The sequence below is a fragment of the Drosophila subobscura genome, chromosome E (assembly GCF_008121235.1).
Source record: "Drosophila subobscura isolate 14011-0131.10 chromosome E, UCBerk_Dsub_1.0, whole genome shotgun sequence".
Classification (NCBI taxonomy): Eukaryota; Metazoa; Arthropoda; class Insecta; order Diptera; family Drosophilidae; genus Drosophila; species Drosophila subobscura.
This window is the reverse complement of record NC_048531.1, coordinates 13,114,859-13,142,661: the sequence shown is the minus strand read 5'-3', so window position 1 is coordinate 13,142,661 and position 27,803 is coordinate 13,114,859. Positions and strand designations below refer to the sequence as shown.

Below are 27,803 nucleotides of genomic sequence, written 5' to 3'. Positions count from 1 at the left end.
CGAGAGCGAGAGCGAGAGCGAGAGGCAAAGAATTGAGTTGTTGGTTTTGGCCGTCTTGGACGGGGACCTGAAGCCTGCAGCCTGAAGCTCCTCTGCCACCTCCTGCCGCTGCAGCGACTTTTGTTGACTCTGTGACTTATGTGGCAAATTACAGCGCGCCCCTTGGCTTTCCAAGAAAGAATTGAAAAAGCGCCAAATTATCTGCATTGTGTTTCATTGCCACACCGCCTGCCCCCGAATGTGGCACGTCATGGCGCCTAATTGAATTTCTGGCTGAGTCTGACTCGTCTCCATGGCTCCTTGGACTAATCCCTGCCCCGGCGTGTAAGTGATAGCTTTGTTTTGGCTTAAAAATGGCAGCAGGGCCACGCAGAGCAGAGACTCGGAGTCGGAGTCGGAGTCGGAACAATTAATTCCACACAGACACTGAAACTTTTGGGAGCTGCAACAAATCCCCGGCACTTTCCCAACTTTCCCAAAACACTCGAAACGAGTTCAGAGTCGAGCAGCGAGCAGCGAGCAGCGAGTGTGTGTGGCATAGTTTTGTGTGCAGCTTTGTGGCTGCCACCGTTTTCTGTTTTGCCCAAAACAGTTTCCCGGGCTGCCTTCCCTCCCATCCGAAACTTGACTGTTTATTGCTTATGGCATCATTGTGGCCCATTGTTGCTGCTTCCCCGAAAGCTGAAATCCTTTTAGTGCTTTGTTTATGAACTTGCCTATAAATTCGCCAAACACAAGAGCTGAAAAGTTGTTCCCAGCAACAGCCACTGCCCCCGGCCCCCACTTTCTTTTTCCTTTTTGCGTACCGCATGTGGGTGCCAGATAATCCGCTTTGGTGGTGGCATGTGTTGCATAAACGCTTGCCACAGCCCGAGAGCCATTAGCATGCATCAAAAATTTCACAGATTTCGGGCCATGAAAATACGCAAAATTATTATGGAAATTGTTTGGAGCTGCTGCAGCGCATAAACTTTTGATTTTTATGAATTGCTGGCAGCTTTTCGTCTTCATTTTTATCGAATTAAATTGATAAAATAAACGAATTATAAACAGTGCTGGAAAGTGTCTGCTTTTGAGGCATTTGCTGGGAAATTTAATTATTTTCTGCCTAGTTTTCATTTACTTTTTAATCAATTTTTCAACTTTCAACATGAAGTCGTGTGAGTTTTTTGTGTGCAAATTTGTTTCCCAGGAATTATTTATTTCCTCCTCTAGCTGTAGTGATAATCTTTATCTGGAGCAGCTTCTACCTGCGCGGCGAGACTCTGCTGCAGCCCAGTCCTTGTGCTCGGGATGCCTTTGCGAATGGTTTGCTGCGCAGTCTGCTCCAACCTGAGACCCCGCAGCCCGTGGTGCTCTTCTCGCCCGCATCCTTGCAAAAGCTTCTCGTGGCCTTCTACAACTTCACCTACCCGGATCACATGCGTTTGCTGGCCCAGGATTTGTGTCTGATTGAGGGCCACAGTTTTGTGCCCACCGAGGGGGCGGAGGTGCTCACGGGTCCGCTGCCCGTGCGCTTGCGGCAGGTGACGGCGGATCTGATCACGGGTCACATTGCTGCCGACATCGCGCAGGAGTACTTCGCGCAGGACTTTGCTGAGCTCGGATCAGACATTTTGCTGCGGAATTACTTCATTTACGATGGGCAGCACGAGATTGCCAGCAGCTTTCATCGCAGTGTCTGGGAATACTTCAACGTTGAGGTCCTGTCCAGGCGGCAACGCGGTGTGGGGGCGCTGCTGCAGCAGCTGGGCATCGGCTCGCCGGAACTGCAGCTCTACAGTGGCCTCCAGTTCCATGCACATTTGGATGAGCAATTCCGCTCAGTGGGCAGGTACAGCTATGCACGTGGAGAGTATCGCTATGCGGAAGGACTCCGGTTGGGTGGCAAGCTCGTGCCTTGCCTGGGCCTGGAGCTGCCGCTGCTAACGGAGACGAGTCCGAGTCTGCTCACGCTGCTGCTGCTGATGCCGGCACCCAAAATGTCGCTGGAACAGCTGGAGGCAGCGCTGCTGAGTGCGGAGCAGCGCAGTTATCAGCAGCTGGCCGAGCAGCTCATCCCCACGAGCGTTGCGGTGCGTTTGCCCAATTTGCAGTTCTACAGCAAGGGTGACGCTGCAGCGTTTCACGAAGGAGGTGAGTGGCACAACCAGGCAACACGTGGCATATGCTTTCGGTATTCCTTCATCCCTAGATGACCTGGCTCTTTGATGCGCAGCTGCCGTACCACGGCAATCCCCGACGCACTCGCCTCAAGCGCCTCGTGCAGACCGTTCGCCTGCGCATCCACGCTCCTGGTGGTTCCTCCACGCTCGCAGGTTCGTGCCGCCGCTCCAGCGATTACCATAACAATGTTAACTTGCAGCTTGATCCTCTCAGAGTCCGCCGTCAATCTGTTGCACTTCTTCTACACCAACAACACATTCGATTGCGCCACGCGGCCGTTTCTGTTCGTGGTACGATCGAAGGATGTCATCTACTTCATGGGCCGCCATCGCCGCATCTCCGCCCGGGCAGGCGCACACTTTGGCCGGATCTAGGGATCGGCCAGTGCCAGTTGTTACTTTCATTAGGCTCCGCCGTTCGCGCACTTGACAATGACGTATCTGACGAGGCATGTGAAAAATTGCAGCTGAAAAAAGCAGAGAAAGAAGGAGAAAAACCAGAACCGAGCGAACAACAACTTAAATTGGGTTCTCTATGGCCAGCAGTTGGCTGGTGGCTTTGTGTCTTTCCTCTGCTGGTTCCCTCATGTTTGTTTAAATGTGGCCATTGTGTGTGCGCGAATCGCTTGAGCGTTCATTTGATGAACATTTTACAGGCGGCTCGGCGACACACAGCTGGGGCACCACTTGTTCGTCAGGGCACCGAAATGACTGTGACATTCCACGGCTCAGGTTGGGTCCGGTCTGCGCGGCTCTCGTCTGTTCTGCGCTGGAGAGCATTCCTTTGTCTTGGCCAATTGCGATTTGAATTCAATCAATATGAGCCAGAGATGTGGAAACAATGCCGATACCCCAATGCCCTCCCTGGCCTGTGGGGCCTCTTCTCTTCTTTATGTTTCCTGTTGCCAATTTCCACTTTAATTTCACAATTTGAATGCACAAACACACACGGACACACAGGCACACAGGCACACATCGAATGTAGGCTTGTCAGAAATGAATACATGAACTCTGCTGACCGCTGCCGCCGTGCCATAGCCAAAAAAAAAACAAAAACAGCAACGAAAAAAAAGATTTATGGGCGCATGCGCCGCCGCTTACTGACGGCCCAGCCTCTGCCTGGCTGCTGCTGCTGCTGCTTGACTGCACTTTTGCACTGCTTGCAACTGCCTTCGCATCTGTGTCTGCTTGCCCTGCCGCCAATTGACGTTAATTTATGGCACATGCACACTCGGCATCGACATCGCCGCTGCTCGACTTGACTCAACTCAACCAAAAACAAAAATCGAACTGCAATGCCGGCTAGAAGCAGAAACAAAAGGCCCAACGCGACTTATGAACTGCTTATGAGTATTTATTTTTATAGAAATAATCAAAAAGGCAGTCAAATTTATGGACCACATCAATGGGACATGCCATACCCATACAAGGCGCGGTTGCGAGGCTGCGATTGCGTAATCCCTGAACCAAGGAGGAGCAGGACAAGAGACTCGAGACTCGAGAGTGGAGTTGGAACTTATCAGACCTCTCTTAAAGCGCTGACATGTTTAATTTTCGAGCGACGCAGATAAGAAGTTTGGCGACTGTCAAAGCAAAAGGCTTAACGGCGAGCGAGAGTAGACTGGAGAGTTGCAGAGAGAACACAGCTTCGGCGCAGCTGCCTGCACGTTCCATTTCCAAGCATGCCGCGTGGCGTAAACTTTCAGCGCAGCCCACGCTGTCGCTTAGTTTCTACCTGCGCAGCCTCAGTTGGGAGGGTAAGCGACAGCAGAAAAGCGACCCGAGATATTCACTTTAAATCGCATTTATAGCGACAAATGGTGGCAGCTTCTGCAGCGCCAAATTTTATGGCCTGTCAGTGGCCCACAGATCGGTGGTATTATCAGCCAAGAAGGTAACACTTAACCGTTGCTTAAATATTTGGCGAGGCGAAAAATGTTAATTGCTGTGAAGGGGGCTCCGGACTACAGTGGACATTCGCTTTAGTGTCAGTGCTGGTCAAACGTTGTCCATAAAGATACAATTTATGCCAAATGGCAATTAAGCGGCAGCACAGTGGGCACCGCAAGGCAATAAACCGGCAAGACGGGATTTTCACTTTGTGGGGAAAAGCCTGTTAACAACCGCCCACCCCCAATTGATTGCACTACAAACTAACTTTAACCACAGCCAAGTGTGTGTATGGAAAGCCGCTTAATATGTCAATAAAAGAAAGAGAGAAAAAAGGATAAGCCAAATTGGCTGCGTTTTGCAAGCGTTTCGCCAGCGTTTTGCGTGCGTTTTGTGTGCGACTTTTTTCGCCCCTGCCGCGGCTGCAGGCAGCAGGGATCCTTGTGGCCCTCGTTTGCGCTTATCTGCGATGCTGGCCGGCAAACAAACTGCCAACAACTGTCGATTTTTTCAATCTGGACAGTAAAATTACATGCAAATCCAATTAAGTTGTTAACTCTTCGCTGTTACGGAGCCCCTTCCCACGGTGCACTCCCCACGGACCCTCCCATTGTTTCTCCCTCGATTTCGTTTGTTTTTGCAATTTATTTTAATTCTTTTGGTGCGCTAACAGAGGGTATGATGGGTTTTAATAGAGGTTTGAGACAGGGAAAGGGAGAGCATGTACACAAATATTTTACACCCATTATAGAGGTTGCTGCAGATATCGGAATGATTTATGATTTTCATACTCGGTTGTAAGTAAGCTTTAGTTTACAGTTGATTTTATAGAACTTTGGACATTCGACTGGCAGAGTATCAAAAGCTTCGATTATCCGACTGGCTGCTGTCCCCTCTCACTTGTTTCTGTATTGTTTTGGTCCAGGTCCAGCCGCGGAGAGAGAGAGAGAGTGTAAGTGTGAGAGAGCGCGGGGTGCACAGCGAATAAGTTAAGCTCTTTGAGGTCAGTGTGGCGCGCTTTTAATGAGCAAGTGCAGGGGGAGAGCGGAACAAAACGAAACGGAACGAAACGGATCGGCGCTGTATGGGCTGGGGATGTGGGATAGTCTGGGGACTGGGAGTTTGGGATTGGGGCATTGCCAAAGTGTTGGCATTTCTGGTCTCTGTCTGAGACGCGACAGCGATTAAATCACAGTTGTCTGCCTGTCTGTTGTCCGCCAATTACCCGTTTTATTTACAATACGAAAATGGCACAAAAGGAGGGGTGGCAACAAAAAGGGGCACAGGAAAAACGCTCGCCAAATTGTTGCCTTAGTTCAGTTTCGTTTTGGCTTTCGGCCATCGGCTCTCGACTTTTATCGTATATCTAGCGACTAAATATAATTGGCAATTTAAGTCGAATCGCCGCGACTTAAATTAAAATCAATTGACAGTCGCTGTGGCAATTGCTGGGCCACGCCCACAGGCCATTAACATGGGCGCAAGTTGCCGGCCCAAGCACTTACCTATGCACTCCTTTGTCAGCAATTCCGTCGTAATCCCACTTGCTCTCCACTCTATAATTGAAAACGCATTACAAATGTCGCGCACGGATGCAGCAAAACACACACACGCACACACACACACATGCACACTCAGTGACAAAGTTGCAGCCTTTGGCTCGGAATGTTGCGTTTAGAGCACGAATTTATGAGAATTTAAAGAGTGATTTTCACGCTTTAATTACCGCAAGTGAGCAAAACTAATAATAGTCCTAGACCTCGACATTGGCAGCGCTTCCCATTCTCCCAACACGCAGTTGCAGTGGCAGTTGCACTGGCTGTGGCAACGACCCAAAGGAGACCAAAGAAGACCGGCCCGAAGAAGATCTTCTAAGCAGAAGACTGGTTGGTTGGTTGGTTGGTTGGTTGGTTGGTTGCTCTTCCTGGCCGGCGGTGCTGTTGCTGCTTTGCTTTTGCTTTTGCTGTTACGGGAACCAGCTACCTCGGTTACCTTTCGAAAACTGCAACCGTGTAAGCGGCCAAGCTGCGAAATTTGTTCGTTTGTTGTTGGTGTTTTTCTTATGCGAACCCGCGGCGGTTTTTTGGCTTAATTTATTGCCGTTTTGTCAGCTTGGCAAGCGATTTTAATGCCTTCTTTATGCCACACCATAGCACCACACTGAAACGTATCTCTTACACATCGCGGAAAGCTGAGATTTTACACCGCACTACGAGAAAGAGATCCCGATGCCAAGTCTCTGCTCTGTCGCTGTCTCCGTCTCTGTCTGTGATCCGTGCTTCGGTCTGGAGTTCTGCTCGCGTTGAGCTTGCTTTTTGCACTGGCCGCCGCCGCGCAAAGCATTCGCCGAAGCTGGAATGGCATGGGGATGGGCTGCTGGTCCGGTCGCGGTGGAGCAGGCGGGACGCAACGGGAACCAGGTTGGCCAACGAGTTTTTTTTGTATTTCATTTCTCCCCCTCGCTTTTGTTGCGTGCTGGCTGCATCTTCTGCCGGGGACTTCTACTGGAAGTGCAAGTTTTTTTTATTATTTTTCGCTTTTGTGTTGGTTAGAATGTAATACTGCTGCTCGTGGGCATCAGGCTTAATGAGAGCAGAGGTGGAACAAGAGAAAGAGTGAGAGAGAGAGCGAGAGAGAGAGAGAGCAGCAGGTTGCAGCGTTGCCAGATGCGTGGAAGAAAAGCTGCAGCTCAAAATATCCTTATCTAGAGCCCCACGAAGCCTGAACCCCAAAGCTGCGTCATTTACGAATATCAAGTTCGGGTTTCTGCTGTCAGCTTAGGGTCTGAGTCTCTGGTCTCGGCCCTTGGTGCCACTTGGGTCTTATCTGCTCATATTTCCAGCTCCTTTGCATTTTCTTTTCCACGAACTTAATTGATTCCCGAACACCTCCTTTAGCCATTAGCCAGATGACGGTGTAAATTGTTGTACCAGCCAGCAAGCAAAAACGAACATCAAACACGCTCGGCTAATGCTGATGCAACGCGATTAAGCCATAATAATAAAGAGCCGTTGCAGTTTTTAATTTAAATGAACAACGAACATGCTCCAAGGGAGCCTGAACACAAACTGGATCAAGTGGCCGCCGCATAACGGAACGCTGGCACAGCGATAGAACTGCTGTCAGCGATCTTGGCGACAAGGCGACACAGGCGACACAGGCGACAGGACCACGTCCCTCCATGTCTGGTGTCTGGCTTCAGTTCAGACAGCGAACTTGATGGATGCCTCACACACAAACTGGTTGCTGGCTGCTGGTTGCTGGCTCTGCTCAAGTTCAACTGTTAATGGCCATGATTAGCATAAGTGCTTTTCGGCCGGGCCCACAACATTTAAGACAACATAAGCATTAACATTCCCAGCATGACTGGAAGCGATCCCCGATCCCCCCCTCTTCGATCTTCGATGTTGAGCAAATACTTGGCGCGGGCAATTGAAATTGCTTTCTAATTTTACAAGCTGCTGCCGCCGCTGCTGCTGCTGCTCAATGTTTTTGGCCATTTATGGCGATTGGCTCATTAGGCCAACACAATGTTAATGGCCAGCGACGACGACGAGGAGGAGCTTCGTTTGCTGGGTGGCCTGCACCTGCACCAGGGAGCCGGCAGCAATGCAGCTAGCAAATTGCTTTTGGCTAACTTCTAATTTAATGACGCACATTAAATGCTCCAGAAATCGCATATCCGGCCTAGCCAAAAGTCAACGCTTTCCCACCAGGATGCCAGGATGCCAGGACGCCAGGCCGGCGCATTCGTCACGTTTTTGGGCTGCCTCTTGCCTCTTGCTGCTGCCTCTTGCAACCTGTTGCATTTTCATTTCTTTTATCGCACATTAAATTTACAAAAATAGTTTTAAAACCTTTTAGGCTGGCAGCACACAAGCGCAAGAGGTCTGGCCTGGCCTGGTCTGCTCTGGGGCCTTGATTTATCCCGGCCATGCTCGTTCTCGACATGATCTTTTGCTGTAGACATGAGCTGGTCATGACCATGGGCAGAGCCATGGAGCCTCAACAACAGCAGCAACAACAGCAACAACAGCGACATGGCTCGTACATAATCCAGCCATTATTTCTGCCTTGGGTTCGCTCTCCGCTGGCTCGTTGCTGTCGACTTATCGCAGAAATTGCGTCAAGATGTTTTAATGCCAACTCAAGTCCAGCGAGGCGACTCCACTGCACTCCACTCCACTCCACTCCACTCCTTTGTGGCAGGGAGCGAGGGGAACGGGTGCAGAGCTGCCAGAGCTGGTCGGGATCTGGTCTGTGGCGAACATCCTTTTTAATTTAAAACATTATCGTAAATTCCCTGGCAATTATGCGCTTGTTCAAATGCTTCTTCCACCATTCTCACATTTCTCCATTCTTTCATTTCGCATTTGCATTGTCCGCAGCGTCACAACACATGTCCCTGTCCCCGCCCCTGTCCCCCTCTCTGCCTTCCCGCCTCTAATGCTAATGAATTGTTTGCCATAAGGAACCTGCAACTCTGTGGCGTGTTGCCAGCAGATTAGCGTAAATTCTTCTCCCAGTTCTCTCAGCGTAGCCCCCAAAGACAGGTTGATATTTTGGCTCTTCGCTTTGACTGAATAGTTGGGGGCATAGTCGTATCTTATCGCTGCCTGTCGACACATCGTTCCAGCCAAAAGATATCACAATTGCCAATGTTTTTGCCAACACAGCACAGCACACAGCCATTCCTGCCTGGTCTCTGCCCCCCTGTGGCAGTGCGTGCCATTCTGTTGTAAGTCATGAGGAGGATACAGGCGCTGGGCATGAAGCAGAAGGTGCCTGAGGAGTAGGTGTAGCTGCAGCCAAACATAAGAAAGCAATCAGCATGTGGCAGCAGATAACCTTGACTTGGAGATGTGAACATAGAGACCTGTTCGATTGTTCCATAACAAATGCTTTACAGACTTGAAGAGAGTCTTTGGATGGGTAATACATTTATGTGGAATTTTCATACACTTCTATTAGTGTCTCCCTCCTGATTAATCGTTAACCCTTAACCACATCTCTACTCGCAGTTCAGTCTCATTTCACGCCCAACATTTGCATAGTCGAAGCAATTAGACGCCCTTTTCCAGCTGAGCAAACAGTTGGGCAAAAAGTTGCAGCAAAACTTTTGCCACTGCCAACTGCAAGCAGTCAGAATGCAATCGGGAAAATGTGGAACCCCAGACTGTGGGACTATCCTACTGTGAATATTTAAGCAAAAACTGCAAAGTAGACAACTTTTGTTTTAAAACTGTCAACACAGACACGCCTACAACACAGCGGGGGAGGGAGACCACTAGGAAACTAGAAGGGAAAGGGATACCACACGGAAACTAGAAAGGGAAAAAACAGACTGGAGAAATCGTAATAAAATAAATTGTTTCAATGCACGGCAGAAGTAATCCGCTTTACGGTCGCTTCATTCCTTGCGGTCTAAGATTTATGCACTGCTAAGACCCCGATTTTCGCTACATTTTTCCGTTCTTTCGTTCTTTCTTTCGCTTTTTTCACCATTCCTTGCGAAAGCGAAAGGGGTGCAAGGGGCGTGCACGGGGGTGGCGTGCCCATAAATTAGCCAAGTGGAATTTTCGGCTATTCTTGGGTATTCTTTTTTGTTCTTCCCTGCTGCTGCTGCTGCCTGGCAGTTAAATACAGTTAATCCCTGCATTGCTGGCAAACAAAGTTTGGCAATTTGGGCATCTTATTCGAGACCCTCATCCCCGAGCGAAAGTCTCCCCTGCCAACGCTGCTGCTGAGACACTGATTCGACGGGGGAGAGTTTTTCAATTAAAGTGTTGAAAAATTTAAAGTCTCGCCGGCTTACAGCAGCGCAGAACACATGACAAATTAGCTTACTAATGAGCCAAGACATAAATCTTGACATGTTTGGCTGTGCCACACCCCACCCCCAGTGTTGACACGTGTACTTGTCCGGGCTGCTGTCAGGCAACACGAGAGCCCGGCAAAGGCATTAGGACTTCATTACAGCAACAAGACGCAGCCTCCTTGGAGGTACGACGTGTGTGTGTGGGCGGGGGTAGGTCTGCCTCGGCGTCGTTATTGAAATTAACTGTTAATACAAAGCATGTCAAACGCTTGACTCAACAATGCGTTGGCTTAGTGCAAATTACAATACAGAGGAGAAGGAGAGTGCCATTAGTGGAGTGTGTGTGTGTCGCTGTACGAATAATTAAGCACATTTTAATACGCTGATTGGGCTTACACTGTAAATTGGAGACACGAATGAAGCATACAAAACAGTGCCGTTTTCTACATGGGTTGTGGAGAGTTGTGGAGAGATCAGGTAGCGGCACGCAGCTTCAGTGCGTTTGTATGCACAGACAACAGACGCGAAGTCAAAAAACGTTTCTTGCTTCTCTGCTGCTGCGCGCAGCCGATCAATTGTGCATGGGGCCATACGAAGCTCTTTCTCTGCCGCTTCGCGCAGCTCTTTCTCTACCGCTCTGCTCTCAGAAAGCGTTGATACTCTGCTTGTGCCGACTGCGCTGCTCGAGATCTGTTTCTATGGGCATAGAATGCGAAGCTGCAGGCAAAGAAAAGAGAATCAAAGCCGAGACGGATAACTGAAAGCTCCAGCTCCGGCATGGATTACAATAACAACGTCGCCGCGACGCTGCCGGCCTCTGCTTTACAGTCCCTTCTTTTGAGTTCACGATTGCCTTATGCCCGTTTTCCGTTATTTATTAACGACAGTTCTTCCGCACAACGATTGACTGGGCATCCTCCTACAGCGCAGCGTTCACTCTCACTTTTAACGTTCTTAGAGCAGCAGTCACTGACTTAAATTCTTCGGAAATAACGTTGCTCCAGCGAAGGTTTTATGCCTCGTCCTGCGCAAATCCCCACCTAAGCCAACTGACACATTATCCGTGATCTTTGTGGCCCCCTCGAAAGCCACTCATATTTATACGCATTTGGGGCTAAATCTGTGCAGCAGCTGTTATAAATAATAAACGAATATGTGTGCGTACGTATCTATGTACATTTAAATGCTCATAAATTTGGCTGCGGCTTTATTAAACTGTAGTAAAAGAGCTCAGCAGCCACTCTTGGCTGAGATTTCAGGCACAGCTCCCCTGCCACTGCCTACTTTCGGGGGCAGCGCATACACTTCGAATCAGGTCGACTGGCAGTCAGGCTGGCAGTAAAAGGCCTGGCATTCAGACCATTATTAGCATAATAAAAATACAAGCACTCAAACACATACGATGAGCAGGAGGCCTAAGCCAGAACGGGAGGGGGGAGAAGAGATTGCCCTTGCCGCTGCCACGACGGAGTCCGAGTTCAAGCTGGCCCCGGCCTGGACAATATAATTTTATGGTCACATTTTTATTGTACCAAAGAGTCGTCTTAGTCGCAACATCATCGCTATCATCATCATCATCATCAGCAGCAGCAGCAGCAGCATTGCCATCATCCTGCGTCGCAGTCTTTGGCTTCGTCATCGCTTGCGAGAGGCGTTGAAAGCCTAGCCAGCATAAAATTTAAATGTTATTGCCCCTGTGCACACGCACACACACACGGACGTACACACACGTGTAACCATAAATGCAATAACAAATTTTTCGAAAGGGGCGGAATGCAAATGGACAGACACAGGGACTCAGACCCCGAGCCCATGTTAGTTTGAACCGCAAATTGCGAAGTACTCCACCTGGGTTACAGGTGCCACAACTGGTGCCCGCTGCCCTGCCCTGCTGCTGCTGCTGCTGTCTGCGAATGTTTTAATTAAATATTCCATTTGCCTAAACCAGAAAACCAGAAGACCAGAAAAGCGCGCAGTTAGTTTCCGGTTTCCGGCGGGCACCCGCTGCAGCGCATAAATTCTGGATGGTTCAGTGGTCAGCACATGTTCCCATCGGTGATTAGGCGCGGCCAACACCCACACAACTCCTCTCACATTTAAGCCTTAAGTTCCCCAAAAGTTTGCGCACCCATCGAGCATTTTTGGTGTATTTTTTGTTGGCATTAAAATAACATTTAAATGCAATTGAAATGCAATGCCACGGAAAGCCAATAATGAGCCGCAGAACAATTCACAGCTGAATAAATAATTTGCCACATTAATTGGCATTCAGTCGATGTAATCCTTTAATTGCTCATACGCCATGTGAGTCCCTGCTGTCCCTGTGTGCAGCCCAAAAAGTTAAATAACAAATCAAAATTATTTACGCTGCTGGGCAATGGGAAATTAATTTTGGTAAATATTTTTGTACAGAGAAATGCCAAAAATTAAATGCAATTGACGTGGAAAAATATTTGTTTGGGAAATCTCAAAGCAAATCGAATTAAAATCTGCCAGAAACTCGCTAAATATTTTACACAAAATATAAATGTAAAATTACATGGCAAATAAAACCAATTGTTGGCTGTTTTGTTGCCCCAAATGGCCTTCAATGCCACAAAAACAATTTCCATAAATTTAAATTACAAAACCCCAAACCCAATTAATGTAAAAAAAGTTCCTCTAAGCTTGAAAAATCATTAAAATTCAATAAAATCCAACATAAATTATCAGAAATTCTAATTTCAGGCAACGTGACACATAATTCACTGGAGGCAGAGAGCGAGTTTCATTTTAATGAAAAATGTCAAAAGGAAAAGCGAACAAGGAAAGGAAAAAAGTTTTTACAAGCAGCCAGCGGAAGCGGAAGTAATGCCACTGCCAAAGTGGGGAGGTGCAAAAGGCAGGAAGAGCAACACATAATAATGCCATCATCATCATCGACAATGGCAGTGGCAAGGGCAAACAACAACAGCCCGAGGATGGGCAGGAAATCGGCAAGGAGCAGGGGCAAAGCCATCGACAATGGTCCAAAAATTGTTAAAGCCGAGAGCAACAAATGATGGAAGATGCTAGCAAATGAACAGCACAAGGCACAAGTCGAATGCAAATACGCAGCAGGAAAATAAATTAGATAAAGGAGCGGGGAACAGCTACCAGGACTCGGGACAATGCCGCAAGCCAGCCGCAGCACGCGCAGAGGCAGGATTACCCACCAGCAAGACCCCAGCCACATCCCTCTCCCGCTTGTGTCCTGCTTCGTTAGAGCTTCCTTTTGGGGCGTGGGTTTCGGGTTTGCGTTTCCTTAGAGGTCAAATGTCAATAAGTTAAGTGGAGGCATGGTCACGGGCTGGGTGAGACAACTTTTCCACGCTATAAATATGATTAAAACATATTCTCCCAAGCCCATCGAGTGATAAATGCGAGAAAAGTTTTGTGTCCTGGCTTTGTCTTCGACTCTGCCTCTGCCCGTGGCTCTGTCTCTGCGCTCAGCATGTGGCAGCAGTTGCTGATATAAATCCAATTTAGTGGCGCCCATAAAATGTGGGAGGCAATGCCCACCCACTTCAGCTGCTTAACTATTTGCATGATAAAAATCTTTCATCAAGCGGCAGCAGCAGCAGCAGCAGAAACAATCTCAATCTCAGTATCCAACTGGCGCTCAACTTTCTCCTTGGGTGGGGTCTATCCGCTTCTGGCCTTTTGTGTGGTAAACACCTAAAGTAGTAAACTGGGATTTAAGCATCCACCCACACACACACACACACACACACACAAGGAGTGCTGCCTCACCTACGTGTCTATAAAAATTTTACGTTGCTGGCATTGGCAAGGACAAAAAACTTTGCCCAGCACAGCAGCAAGGAGCAGGAGGCTGTGCCAGGAGCTAGAGCTGTTCCTGGAACTGCCTGCGATTGGGTGTTGCTTGAAGAGGAAACGTCCTTATAGCTGGGATATTCCTTTTATTGCCATGCGTGGTGGCATGGGGAATTGTGCTGCCCGAATACATACATAAATTTCAACCTTATGTGATGCTGCCTGCCGCTCCCAGCTCCTGCTGTACACCCAATAGGGACATTATGTCGTGCGCCCGAATCTATAGAATATGTAAAACGTTTCGCTTCAAAAAGATTAAAAAATTTTGCAATTTTAATATCCAAGGCAGGGCAGGAGCAACCTTCCAGCCAGCACAATTGCCAGACAAAGTCACTGGGCAAACAAACAAAAATTTAAAAAGTTTAAGCAAGAAAAGGGGCAAGGAAAAAGGCAAGGAAAGGAGCAAAGGGCAAAGAAAAGGTTCCCAGTTCAGCCATACATTGTTTGTTCTTTCCCCAGTAATTGTTTTGTCAAAAAGTTTCGTAAGCCTCAGCTGTTCAGCGCTGAAAAGAAGCAAAAACTACTCGCACTTTTTTGCATGGAAATGTTTTAAATTAGGGCTGAAAAATCAGCAACTAAACTTAGATTTCAAATAGAAATCTTCTAAGCTTTGATTTCCAGCTGGAGTATATCAAAAGGCTGCCAGACTTTCCCTTAAATATTTGAGTTTGAGTCTCGCTGAATCAACTTTTCCTTTGGTGTGTGCGGGGGGTGTGGCGGAACTTTTCCCTTTCAACTGTGCAATTTCCATTTCAGGCCAGCCTTGACCCTTGGTCATATCCCCGGGTAGCTGGGCTCTGGGCTCTGGGTTGTCCTGCCCGCAAAGCTGCTTAGAATCATGAATTCCATCGTTCATCTTTCAGTCTTTCAGTCCTTCATTGTGGCTCCTTATTAGGCAGTTGGCGTGCACCTTTGCTGGAAAACTTGCTCCTGGCTGCCAGGCAACCAACTTGCCCAAAAAAGTAAAAGCAGGAAGCAAGACGTTAGCACCCAACAGGACTCCAGCCTTGGGGCCCCCGTATCCATGGCCTGGCATTTAAGATAAATGATCGCCTGCCAACAATGCACAAAGAGTCACAAAAACTTTGGTCACGTTTGTGCTATTTGGCGGCCCAGGCATATGCTCCAGCAGGACCCGAGTTGGGGATGGGGCTGGAGTCCTGTGTGTCCTGGGGGGTTGGTTCTGTCTAGCTTGCATCCCACCTTGGCGCAATTTTAATATGTTTATGGGAGGCGAGTGTGGTGTGGGTGGCACTTGGTTTAAAATTCAAGACACATGCAGCAGCTTAAACGTTTCTGGAAATCTATTTTTCAAAAAGGAGAAAGGCGCCGTGACAGGTTTCCAGGCAGTCCTCCAGCTCCTTGCCGTCACCTGTGTGCGTGCGAATTGCATTTAATTGAATCGTCTGGAGCAGCAGGTGAAAGTATTTTCGTTGTTTCTCTTCCTCACATCCACAGTGCCACGAACACAGCGACCAGCGACGCGATCGTGAAGCCCCACATTTTGTGGATTCTATTGCGGTCCTCCATGGCAATCTGACGATGGAGCTCCAGTTCCCAGTGGAGCACTTTCAATTCCACTTTCTGGTCCACTCGCTCGAGCGTCAGCTCCACTTTCTGGTACAGCTGCTCGATCTTCGCTTTGAAGAACTCGGCCATCATTTTGTTCCGCAGAAATGCCCTCACGCCGACCTTCTGCTGCTCGTTCAAAACGCCACACAACTCGATCCTCTCGCCACGCTGCAGTTTTTGGCGCAGTTGCAGGCGGAGCACAATGCCGCGCAGCACGACCGTCTGCCAGGGTGGCAGTGGCAGACTTTTGGCGTTTAGGATGCCCTGTGCCTCCTGGTACTGGCCCTGGCAAATGTACCCGATCACAATTTCGGACATCTGGCGCTGATATGCGCTCAAGCCGAGCTCCTTGGGAAACATTTCAGCGACGAGAAGCTGCTGCAGCGACGGATTCAACGTGGAAGGAACCATGGCTGGGGACAGATTCGGGACAGGATGCGATTAGTTGCTGTGTTGCTCCTGCTCGGGGTATTACTTACTTGAACTTTAAACTGTTGCTGCTTGTAGAATCTACACTGCTTAAAGCTGCCTCCTGGATGACTTTACAGTTTTATACTAGAGATGACAAAACCAGCGATAGTGTGCAAGCCAAGCCATCGATAGTTATGAATGGTTGTTCAAAGAAAAATCGATATTAACTTAATAGTATCGGGTTCTAGGAATGAATGCAACAAACCAACTTTTAAGCGCTAATTTTGAAGCGAAGTGCAATTAAGATTGTTTCAAATTAAACATTTTGTGCATAATCTTCCGCTTAAACTTAGACGTCTACAAATAACCTCCGCCTCTTATTTACGGACACATTGCGAAAAGGGACGCAGAGAATCCGTTAGAGATCCGTTAAAATCAGTCTCTGCTCAAGCGGAGCCCGATTTATGCACTTCTCTGTTACTGTTCTTCGCTGCCTTTTGCCCCAACAAAACTAACGGCACTTAGCGCAGCGCGAACACATGCGAGCGCTTTCGTTGAGTTGTTATTGTCAGACACGATCGATCATGTCGCGGCTCAAACAAAAACACGAAACAGAAAACACAAAAGAAAAGGCAAAAGTGCTGCGCTTAAGAGCGGGAGCTTGATGCAGTTATGGTGGTGGTTCTCCCTCTCTTTCGTGTCACGCAATTATGAGTAATTTCATTACGAGGGAGAGCGACATATGCACAGACATATGTATGTATGTATGTATGTAGGTGTGTGTTAGATTTGTGATCGAAGCGATGCATCGCGATGTGCGTCACGCACAGAAGAAAACTTTGCATTCTCAATTATGTTCAATCAATTTGTTGAAGTTGTTCAATCATATTCAATCATGAAGCTAGCATCTGTCGATAGTATCGACAGTGTTCCTCTCTGGTTTTGCACCTCTAGCTTGCATTATTTCTGGCTTCCCTCTTTTTTCCATTTGCCGGCGTCCATAAATCGGTGGCACATATGGCAACTTTACAAGTGGCTCGCGTTGCCGTCTGTGCGCACAATTCAAATGGAAATCAAAGTGGGCGTTCATGAGTTAAACACTCGACGAGTGGCGCGCGGCACGAGAAAGGAGCAAGGAGCCGCCAGGCAGCCGGCGGAAGCCCCCAATGCGACAAAGTCGCTGCCACACAGAAGCCAAACCCGAGGCAAGTCGGAGGCACTTGTGGTTTACGACCTGTCCTGGAGCGGGATCCTGCAAGCAGAAAATAAAATCACACACGAGTGCCAGCCAGTGGCAGGGGCAGGGGCAAGGGCTGGCTGATGGAGCTGGGAACATGGTGGATGCGAATGGCCCATGAAACATAAGGAGGATGCCTTAAAATGGCTGCTGCTGGCACTGCCATCGGGGAAATTTATTATTCTCGTCTAGAGATGAGTTCATTATGCGAACAGCAGTTGCCTGCCGTTTCCTTTGAATGTCGAATGCGAAAACGATTCAATTTTATTGTTTTCCACATCAATTCTCAGCTCTCTCTCTCTCTCTCTGCCCGAATTATGCATTGTATAAAAAAAACATCACATATGAAATTTGAGTAGTCCCCTCCCAGACCAAGGCAGAGATTGTTCTCCACATAATTGAGTCACGTTTGCCATGGGGCTTAAGTTGCATGCCGAAAATATTCAGATTTATGTCGCGAATGGAAAGTTATTGGGAACTGATTTATGCCAAAGGACAAGCTCACATGAAGAGCCAAAGGAAATGGGAAAGCAGAGTGAAGTTTAAAGACAAATAAGTCTAGAAGTAGAGCAGCTAAAACTCTTTCCAATTACACACTAAAAACTTGTAACCCTTACAGGTAAATCCTCACTGGAAATGCTTGGCTGCTGGTCAACGAAAATACAATTTAAAATCTCATCTTTATGTCTCACTTTGCCCACAAACTAAAGCCCCCCCATTAGAACCACAAATAAACCCATTTGGGGAAATGATATCAGAGCGGCGTGTGCAGGAGCTACGTGTTTATAATGCCAATAAGCTCGGGCAGAAGGGATCCCAGAAGGCAGGAAGGAAGGGCCATGGAATCAAAATTCGTGCTGGCATGCAAGTTCCTGCTCCTGCTCCTGCTCCTGCTGCCGCTCCTGCCATCGACAGACCTTGTAAACAGAACAAACGAAATTAAATTTATCTGTATCAGTTGCAGAGTTCCACCCCAAAGGAATGTCTCGCTGTTGGAACAGCTGCAGCTGGAGCAGGCGAACACATGTTCGGACACAAATTCATCTGCCATGTCACAATGCGCAACGGTATGCAGAAATAGTCTTTGGGGGCAGCTCGGGCTCCAGCGTCGGCATCCTGGTGCTGCCATTCTGCAGCTTGCACGTGACAGGACTCGCCGAAAAGTGAAACTTGGCAAATACACAACTTGGGGTGGCAGGGGAATGTCTATTCAACCCCCAAACTCTCTCTCCCCACACACACAGAGCCATCACAAGTGTCATTAATCAAATGCCGCCCAATAAGTTGGGGAACGGCAACCCTTCGTTGGGTTTTCTGAATTTTTGAAATATGAACTTTTGGCTCTGACGAATGCCGACAGTCATTAATAAATTAGGGGTTAAAATGCCATAACAACGGGTGGGAGTGGCTGCCGGCGGAAGGGAGGTACAGCCGCTGAAAAGTTGTTCATTTAATTGAAAGCGAAACGCGGCAGGTCCCAAAACCCTCCCGCCACCGGATTTGCTTAACTCAATTAAATTAGCCGATGGAGGGGGGTGCGGAAATCAGTTTAACTTTGATTTAACGAGCCGTGCAGTTGCTGTCAACACTTTAAAGTTGAATTTCATTTTGATTACAGTCCCAGCAGAGAACTCCCAACACACACAGTTGAAATTACACACGAAAATCACGCGAAAAACACGAGAAAATCATTTGAAAATTCCTCGAAAACTCCCACCCAAATATTTATCCTAAATCCCTCGTCCCGCCATGTGGAACTACGGCGAGTGCCGTGCGCCAGGACTGCAGCAGCAGGAGCAGAGCGAGGAGATACTCAGCAGCGGCCCCGAACCCACAGCCTCTGTGGGCGAAGAGGAGCAGCAGCTGGATCTGGAAGCGCTCTACGACGAGCTGGAGGCCTGGAAGCAGCGTCTCTTGCTGCTGCGCAGCAAGCTCGTTGTCAGTCCCAAGAAACCCGAGGCGCAGGCAGCGCCAGAGGACACAGACGAGTCCTTCCTTACCATAGAAAGTTGCCAGCTGGCGGCGCTGCGTCGCCAGAAATGTGTACTCAGATGCCAACTGCAATCGATGGCCACGCACCTGAATGACAGCCGCAAGGAGCTGAAGGAGATGGACGGTTGGCGCTGTATGCTCACCACACGCATTCAGCGACTGCGAAAGGAGTTGGATGTCTTTGGGGAGTTCAAGCTGCGCGCCATCCATCACTTTGGGTTGTGCATCGAGCGCTGGGAGCAGCACAAGGCCTGCAAGGTGGATAATAATGCGTACCGGCGGCGCATGCGGGAGCTCATCCAACACATTGACGGCAGGCGGGTGCAGCTCGTGCCGATGCACTGCCATCGCCAGACAGCGCAGCACTTGCGCGGCGAGATCATTCAGACGCGGATCTTTCTGCACAATCTCTACGAGAGCTTGTTGGCCCACTTGCGATTCTTCCATCTGCAGTTCAGTGTCAAGTGAGTGACGAGGGACTTCATACGGCTTAGTCCCTAATCCTTTCCTTTGCAGAACCTACGTGGTGCCACCGGACACCCACAAGTCACTCGTGTCCAATGCTCCCTCCTCGCCACCCAACTCGCTGCGCTCCGAGTTTCGCGATTCGAGTGAGTTTTGAGCGGGTTCCTCGCTCCTCGCTCCTCTCCCCTTTTGGCGCTTAATGTTGATTTTTAATTCCCAAATTTATCTGCGGGGCTCGGGTCGGGGCCCTTTGTAATTGCTTTGAAACTGTCGCCCAATTAGGGTTATTGACGTTTTGCGGCCCTTAATGGCGCCCATTCCCCTCCCTTCCCTTCCCTTCCCTTAATAATTACAAAATTTCAAACTCTGCGAAAAACGTGGCCTTAAAGTGGGGTTGTGTATCCCTCGTATCATGGACACTCCGCCTAATCCGACTTCCCAACGTGCACGCATTCCCACCAGGATAAGATGGCAAAGCGGCTAAATAGGAAACGGCATCAGATAAAAACAAAAGCAGATTTCGCCACACGGAAAACAAAGCAGAGGAAAAAACGGGAATCAAATCCTCACCACAGCAAGAGAGAGAAAGAAAGAGAGAGAGAAAGCTGAGCTGACAGCTCGAAGCTAAGCGCCGTCGGCAGCAGCAGCAGCAGCAGAAAGGAAGAAAGGAATGGCTGAAATCCTTATCCTGCTCCGGCTCCAACTTCATCTACCGACTCTAACATTCCCATATCCTTTTCGGAGGTTGTCGAAATGCGTAAAAACTCAATTGCTGCGCATTTGACGTGGGGGGTGGGGTGGGGCGACATGGGTCGCTCTTTCGCCACTGAGTGAGATGCAAGATAACGCGGAACGAGCGAAAACGAATTTATTGGAGTCATGTGCTGATAAGCGGCTCTGCTGGCTCTGGGCAGCCCAAAATGCCCCCACACCAAATGCCAATGCCAATGCCAATGCCAAATTACAATGCTCTAACAAGCGGCGAGTGCCCCGAGGGAGTGTTAAGAGAGCAACACGAAGAGCGGATGCACTATAAGAGAGAAGAGGTAAACGGTTATTGGAATGTGCAGAGCACAGGGAACAGAATGGAATGCAGAATGAGACACAAGCATACATATGTACCTTTGATTTAGAATTTATTGGTTTGGGTTTCTGGAATATTTAGCAGCAGTTAGTTGCTTGCAATAGTTGCTACTCCCCGCGGCCATAGTGTATCCAAACACAGATACAAACACGCAGATACACGCTCTGCAGACAGCGACACAGGAGGCTGGGTTTGGGGCGCTTGGACACAGACACCGAACGGGCTGGCTACATGGCTAAAACACAGGAAACGCATTAGATACTTTTTGGCCGAAACGCTGGCCGGCCAAGGGGCGGCGCAGACTCTCCACTGGGGCTTTAGTGCGATAAAAATCTGCGTAAAATGATGCCGGCAAATTTGATGAGCAACTAAGTTCGGGCAATTAGTTTTGTAAACGTGCGGAAGTAGCTCGTTGGATGTCCAGCTAAACTGTTGCAGGGGGAATTTGCTCACAAAAGTTGTGCGTAGGGGAAAGGGGAATCATGTGATTTATAGGGGGCACTTCGATTGATCGGAGGAGGCACACAATTTCCCAGGCAGGCGACTGACCTCTGGCCATTCTCCAGCCAGCCATTCTAACGGTGCTCCTAAAACAATTGCCTGGCGGTTTTCGTGCCTTGCCTGCTCCACTGAACTCTTTGACAGGGCAAAGTAACAGAAAACCAAAAAGCGTTTTGCCCCCAAACTTGCTAATAAGCTGAATGTCTAACCAAAAGTAGGAATCAACTGTGGAAAGAGTAGAAAGGAGCAGGCTGCCCTCCCCTCCGCCTTGGGCTGTTTTCTAGCAATTTCAAAGATACATTTCAAGTGCCCAACTTTTGCACCACTCTACGCTCTGTGTGTGTGTGTGTGTGTGTGTGTGAGGCAACCGCAAAAGTACAAATAATTTCCATTTGGCCAAAGCGGCAACATTTGCATTTTTCTTCAGTTCTTCTGAGACGCAGAGACACAGCGCCGCAGAGACAGAACCCAGCCCATTCCGCTGTTCCTTTCCCATTCCCAGTCCACTCCCAGTGCCAGCCTCAAATAGGCAAACATGCCTGCGAGCAGCAGCTGCACAAAGAGGGGAGCCAGAGAGGGGGGGAGAGTGCCAGCGAGTATTTAAATAGCAAATAGCAGATACGTACGATACGTCGTCGTCGTCGTCTACTTATAAATACTTTGTCGTCTTCGGCACAAGTTGTAGATAAATATGGCATAGATTACATAACTAGTTCTCTCGCTCTCTTTTTTCCATTCTCTGCGAAAGATAAGTGTATGCCGCCGACTCTCTCTCTCACACATACAGTGGGCGGTGGGGTGCTGGCCATATGTACAGTTATTTATGAATTTTCTTCCGCCGGCTACCTGCCCTACCGTGCTGCTGCTGCTGCCTGCCGTTCTGCCTGCCTTTGTGCAGTCTTCTGCCCGAGCAGCTTTCGAGGGCGCCGTGGCTTAGTTGGTTAAAGCGCCTGTCTAGTAAACAGGAGATCGTGAGTTCGAATCTCGCCGGGGCCTATCCCTCTTTGCTAACAGGGATTCTTTGATTTTTTATAACACTTTCCTTTCCCTTGAACCACACCATTTTTCCGAAGTTCTTCCGAATTGCTTGTTGGCTTTTAATGGCTTGCTTATTGTTCCGCCTGCCAGCTGACGCCTTCTCCTACCCCACCGTTAATTTGTTTCTATTGCCTCAATAATTGTTTCAATAATCATTAAAACAGGCAGGCATTTTGGCTGCCACAGACACACACACACACACACATATAAAGCATTTGCCCTGGAGCATGGGCAACAAATCGGAACAGTGTCTGCTTTTGTTAACAATGCCCATGGTGCAGTGGGAACTGCTCGACTGCTCGAACTGTTATCGGTTCGATAGAGGAAGTACTGCCCAAGTAGCTGATAAGATAAAGTATGAATCGTATGAACACAGTGACTTTTTCTATTAAGTTTTTGGTCATCATTCGACTTGAATATACTCTAAACTCAAAGCTTACATTCTCGTTTAAGGTCCTTTGTAACATAATTACCCTTTCTGGAAGCTTAATGTCAACTTAACATTCGAAATTGACGGTGCTTTTTGCAGCTTTAAGGAACTACGGCTACAGTGAAAGCTCTCACAATGCCTTTCTGTCGAAAGCTCTCGCCTTACCGTTAAGTTGAAAGCTCTCAAGTGAAAAGCTTATTGTTTCCCGTTATAATTTAACAGAGCTTACCATTAACATTTCTGTTATCTTAACAGTTGACAACCGAAACCATATCTCATACATCTCTGCCTCTCTCGGGTTCAATATCTCCAAATTGAAACAACTGAACAAATATTAATTTCGTAAATAGAGTCTAGAGTCTATAACAGCCAAAAATAGGCACCCTCTGCTCGAAAAATGTTGCTCAAATTGAGTAGTTGAAAGGTGGAAGTTGCAAGGGCGCCGTGGCTTAGTTGGTTAAAGCGCCTGTCTAGTAAACAGGAGATCGTGAGTTCGAATCTCGCCGGGGCCTGCCATCAAGGACGACGCTTGGATGGTTGTCTACTTTTTGTCAATGTTTTTTTTTCTATTTCCAATTATTTATATCGTGCGTAAACCTAAGGAGAGTGACGCGCTTTAGAAGCTCTAAGGATTAATCCTTGTGCACCAGATACAGGACAACGATGAGGAAGTAGGTGGGCCGCTCAAAGACCAATTGTGTGAAATTATCCCGCTTCTCGTCCATCAAGTGGCACATCCTCTGGTAGATGCCCTGATTCTGCTTCTCCACAATCGACAGCAGGCAGATGATGCGATGCCTGAGGAGTGTAAATGAATCAGTAGAGAGTGGGGAAAGGGGAGCCGGCTTGAAGGCGTACATCACACTTACCGACTGTGGTTTAACTTCTTGACCCGATCGCGTATCTCGGCCGCCAGACTCTCGACCAGCTGCAGCGCCCGCCACGAGTCGTAATTGCGACTGAAGCGATCCCACAGCAGACGCTCCTCGATGCAATCTTCGATGATCTTGTGGGCACGTTCCATATTGAAATTGGTGTGAAAGAATTTCCAATCATTCTTCGGCTTCTCATTGCGCTCGCCGCCCTCAAAGCCAGCCACGCCCTCACCCTCTGGATTGAGGGCACGTCGACGGCTGAGCATCGACTCCGAGAGCAGAGCATTCATTCGGTTTGTGGTGCGAACCGATGCGGTTATCCTGTGGACACACAAAATTGGGAATTGTTTCTTCGATTAGCGTTGAGTTTCAAGTTTCAATTTTCTATTTTGCGAGTGGGTCGCGTCCTACCGCGTTTTCATATTGCTCCAGCTGCTCATTGTGTGTGTCTTTGCCCGCTGGATATTCCGATAAATTGGAGCAGCCTCTGGCCTTTGTGTGCCGGCAAAGGAAAACAAATAGCGAGCGCTGCTATCTGTGCACTGACAGGAATGTTGGCCAGGACGACATGCCGACACGAGCTGCCGAGCCGATTCATGCCATGCCCTCCTGGGGCATCCACACATCGTCAAAAGTTTCTGCCTCAGCATTGTTGGTTTAAGCCCACTCTTCACATGCGGATCTGGAGGTGGCAGTGGGAGGTACAGCAATCCCTGCCAGTTATGGGAAAACTAACACAAACCCTTTTCCAACCAGTCTCTTCGTTCTGTCCATTTGCCATTTAGTTCGTTCAACAAGTTTCTTTAGTACCCTAACTGCGCACTCCATCGAGTGTTCACTGTACTTCCTTTAGTTGGCATTTGTTGAGGCACACTCGTGTCACGCTGCCAACCCTAAGTGGGCGGAAGCCTTGCGTGCCGCTAATCATAAATCCAAGACAGAGCCCACCGGCGCACCGGTTGATGGCGGTGGAGACGTGGGTGTCATCGCCACCAGCCACTCGACGGGGCAGGAGCCAGCGGAACGGCAAAGTGTTGCCATATGGGAACTGTTTGTGTGTGTTTTTGTGTGTGTGAGGGGAAATTACTTCGAGCCACGAAGGCGGCACGCGATTCCTTTTTGAAGTTGATGACTTTTGATCGGTTTGCCCTGCGACACCTGGGTGAGGTCTTTCCTCTGGCCCACAAAACTTTCAAGCACTTTGATTGCTTTTTATCGCGAAAGTTTTTGTTCGATTGTAGCGTATGCAAACTTCGCTCTGGCCACCCAAACGTCTATCTATCCATGTACATAAGTAGGTAAATATGTATGTACATATGTACAATATATGAAGTTATTAAATTGATATAACTGTCAAGTCTCGTGTGCCCTGTTGACGTCTACTCATTGTTCCCAAATGGCCGGGAGACAAGTGGAAGCGGAACCATAAAACATTTCGAATTGGGGTAGGCGCCCAACAGTCTGGGGAGTCGCCCGAACCTTATCTGCAACATTTGAGGGCAAAACAATCTAATCGAAATGGCTGAACTAATGACTATATATTTTTTTATAGTGTAGGAAGCGATCCAAACAAATTCTCTAACACAGAGTAGCAGATGCAGGAGTCTGTGGCACGTTTATTGGCAGATATTGTAGATTTATGCATAAACTTATTTGTTGGATGATTAGTTTACAAATAGCCATTAAAATATTCCAAGAATATTCAAACTCCCAACCGGTTACCAGGTTACTAATTGCCAAACACACAAGAACTTTGTCCCGGCACACGCCAAACGGTGCAAGGAATGGGAACAGTGGCGCGTTTTTTATGCGATTTGTGTGAGAGAAATTAAACAGCAGCTAAACAAATTAGGCTATTTGTACCGCCTTCCTTTCCGCTAATATGCGGGCGACGTGGGAGTGGCGGCAAGGGGGTAACAAAACTCGGAACGGGCTCGAACTCATTAGCACTCGGGTGCACGCGAAACGGTGAAAATTTGCATGGAATAGGATGGAACTTACGCTTGCATGCGACTCATAACAGCGGCGCCTCGGCCTATGCTACGTCTAAGCAGGAGCTGGAGCTGGAGCTGGAGCTGGAGTTGGAGTTGGAGCTGGTGCTCTGCCTCCGCCAGAGAGGGATTTCCGGCAAAACTGCACGTGCGCTCGTCACAAATGGAACTGGGGCTCTGGCTCCGGGCTCCGGGCGCTCCCAGACATAAAAGCGCAAAACTCAGCAGCTAACAATGTGTGGTGGAAGGTGGTTATGAAAGGGGTAAAGGTGTACGCGATGATGGTGATTGACTTACGAGCTCTGACAGCACAAACACACAACACACACACACAAACGTATACCTTTACACGCGGTGATATGAGGGGGAATGAGCTCGTCTCCGTGGCACTCGTTAGCTCTGCCTCTGGTTTGATTTAGGTTGGCATGTCTACAGACAACTCTGCAGAGACTGAAAGAGAGAGAGAGAGAGAGTGGGGCGGGGTAGCAGTGAAGCAAATGTGTGCCAATGTATTCTAAATTGTGTTTATTTTGAGTAATTTGCAATCTACTTGACACAAACTGCCTGTTTCTGCCTCTCCTCTCCCACTCTTTCTTTTCCTTTTCGCTATCACCAAACATTGCATGACCCTGCCATGCCAGACAGTTAGGCAATTAAAATTGCAGGTAGCCAACTGTCGGCATGCACATCACTAAGAATCCTTGGAGAGTGTGGAGAGATTGAAAAGGGAGAAAGGTGGAGAGCATGTGAATAGTGTGCGGGAGAAGCAACTGCAACTTTTTGGAGACTCTAACAGTGTCTGTAGAGAATGTGTGAAGAATGCTCGTAACAGCCCTCGTATTTCACATATTGAGGTAATTATATTAGACAAAATGTGAATTAATGATTAAGCACGATTACGTTCGATAGAATCGCTGATCGTTGTGATTTATTTGGCAAAAATAATCGATGGCCCAGAGAAAAGTAAAAGTGGTAACCAAAAGTATGCAGCAATTGAAAGTCCACAGTTGTGAATTGGTTGCCCTCAGGCACCATCAGTAGCGACGGCGTTGCTCATTTCTAAATGTTATGGCTAAAAACACGGCGCATGCAAATGCAGCAATCTGTAAAGACAGAGACGGAAAGAGTCAGTGTTAAATGGCTGAATGATGCTCAACGAACGTACCTCAATGGCCAGGAATATCCATCCAGATGTCTTGCAGCCCGTCAAAAGATTCTCATAGAACTCACTTAGCTTGGCCAGGCAACCAACTTCGTAGACTTTTTGGTCGCTATTGGGATAGAAGCAGCTGGTGGGCACAGTTAGATTCGCCTCGGTATAGTCTCTGGTTCCATTTATGCCGCAGCAGTGCAACTAAAATACACACAAAATATGAGATGACGAGGAAAGGTGAGTGCCATGGTCATACTTTCGTTTGGAAAATGGACATGGCATCGGTGTGGTTCTTCTGCTGTGCCCAGGCATCATCCAATTCATTCTTGGCCAGGGTTTGATCACCCGTGTGCCTAGCGAGGATGCACAAAAGGATGATGGATATGATGGCAGCAGCTAGCACCGTGATGGCATACTGGGGAAAGGGAAAAACTTGTCTTAAAATGCTCAGCAAAACTCAGATGACGCGATCCACTTACCGTCCACGTCATGCACACATTCTCCTTGATGGCACCGAAGCAGCCGAAGAACGAGATCACAAACACAATCACACCGACAAGAATAAACATGATGAGAATGGGTTTTCCTTCTTCATTAATATCCTCAAGGGCCAGCGAGCTTATCACCGCAACGGCAAGGCCCACCACCTGCAAATTAATGCGAAAAATATATTAAAAACAAAAATTAATTGCAAACGTGAAATTACACCTACCGAACTTAGTGTATTTATCAGGAACACCAGATACCTAATCACTCCCGCTGCACAGCCCATTTTCAGTGGATTTCTCTGGTTGGTAATATTCTCAAAATTGACAGATCAAAGCTTCGATGAGCTTCGCTCGCTCACGGCTTATGCTGAACTGAATAACTGCATCAGCAAAAGCTTCGTTTACGTTTCGAAGCAATGGAAACACATATGCAAATACGATCAGCAGCCAGAAAAGATTTACAATTTCGTGGAGCTTGCCTTTGTGGCAACGCAACTCCCCGCTGACTCACTCTCCAAGTACCGTAACAGTCACTGTAATCTGTAGGGGGGATAGTCCATGACTGGTCACTGCTTATCTGTAATAAATGTAACATTAATAATAATGGAATCACTGCATAGTGTAATAATTATTCAATTACACAATCATCGTTAGCTCAAATAGCTCTCCTATGGAGAATGCTTTGTGGGAGAACAAAATCCGCTTATCTGGGATTTTTAAGTTGTTTCATTTCGTGCTACGACATTTTTGTATAGAATCTTGCATTGCTAAACATATTCCCATAACTGTTTAGTTTTTAACATTTTGAGAAAAAAAACTGAGCTAATTTTGACAAACA

General features: G+C 48.0%; 5 protein-coding genes and 2 non-coding genes across 7 annotated transcripts; 4 read left to right on the top strand and 3 right to left on the bottom strand.

Moving 5' to 3' along the window:
* Window positions 1–1,150: 1,150 nt before the first annotated feature.
* Window positions 1,151–2,640, top strand: LOC117889717. Its single transcript, XM_034794138.1, has 4 exons — window positions 1,151–1,160; window positions 1,216–2,136; window positions 2,195–2,318; window positions 2,380–2,640. Exons 1-3 carry the CDS (start codon window positions 1,151–1,153, stop codon window positions 2,209–2,211), a joined length of 948 nt encoding a protein of 315 aa, XP_034650029.1. The 3' UTR covers window positions 2,212–2,318; window positions 2,380–2,640.
* A 12,382-nt stretch (window positions 2,641–15,022) lies between these two features.
* On the bottom strand, window positions 15,023–15,852 carry LOC117890675. Its single transcript, XM_034795656.1, has 2 exons — window positions 15,780–15,852; window positions 15,023–15,713 (listed from the first exon to the last, which is right to left on the bottom strand). Exon 2 carries the CDS (start codon window positions 15,709–15,711, stop codon window positions 15,175–15,177), a length of 537 nt encoding a protein of 178 aa, XP_034651547.1. The 5' UTR covers window positions 15,712–15,713; window positions 15,780–15,852; the 3' UTR covers window positions 15,023–15,174.
* Window positions 15,853–18,584: 2,732 nt separating this feature from the next.
* Window positions 18,585–19,739, top strand: LOC117890399. Its single transcript, XM_034795204.1, has 3 exons — window positions 18,585–19,404; window positions 19,457–19,562; window positions 19,597–19,739. The coding sequence occupies exons 1-2, from the start codon at window positions 18,698–18,700 to the stop codon at window positions 19,560–19,562; spliced, it is 813 nt and encodes a 270-aa protein (XP_034651095.1). The 5' UTR covers window positions 18,585–18,697; the 3' UTR covers window positions 19,597–19,739.
* A 2,173-nt stretch (window positions 19,740–21,912) lies between these two features.
* On the top strand, window positions 21,913–21,986 carry Trnat-agu. Its single transcript has one exon. It is a non-coding gene; the product is annotated as a tRNA-Thr (tRNA).
* A 910-nt stretch (window positions 21,987–22,896) lies between these two features.
* On the top strand, window positions 22,897–22,970 carry Trnat-agu. Its single transcript has one exon. It is a non-coding gene; the product is annotated as a tRNA-Thr (tRNA).
* Window positions 22,971–23,056: 86 nt separating this feature from the next.
* LOC117890625 (tctex1 domain-containing protein 2) lies at window positions 23,057–25,466 on the bottom strand. Its single transcript, XM_034795572.1, has 3 exons — window positions 25,335–25,466; window positions 23,328–23,654; window positions 23,057–23,256 (listed from the first exon to the last, which is right to left on the bottom strand). The coding sequence occupies exons 1-3, from the start codon at window positions 25,349–25,351 to the stop codon at window positions 23,091–23,093; spliced, it is 510 nt and encodes a 169-aa protein (XP_034651463.1). The 5' UTR covers window positions 25,352–25,466; the 3' UTR covers window positions 23,057–23,090.
* Window positions 25,467–26,265: 799 nt separating this feature from the next.
* Window positions 26,266–27,521, bottom strand: LOC117890140 (protein late bloomer). The gene is made up of 5 exons (XM_034794826.1): window positions 27,190–27,521; window positions 26,957–27,124; window positions 26,734–26,892; window positions 26,490–26,678; window positions 26,266–26,427 (listed from the first exon to the last, which is right to left on the bottom strand). Exons 1-5 carry the CDS (start codon window positions 27,247–27,249, stop codon window positions 26,359–26,361), a joined length of 645 nt encoding a protein of 214 aa, XP_034650717.1. The 5' UTR covers window positions 27,250–27,521; the 3' UTR covers window positions 26,266–26,358.
* Between the last annotated feature and the right edge of the window lie 282 nt (window positions 27,522–27,803).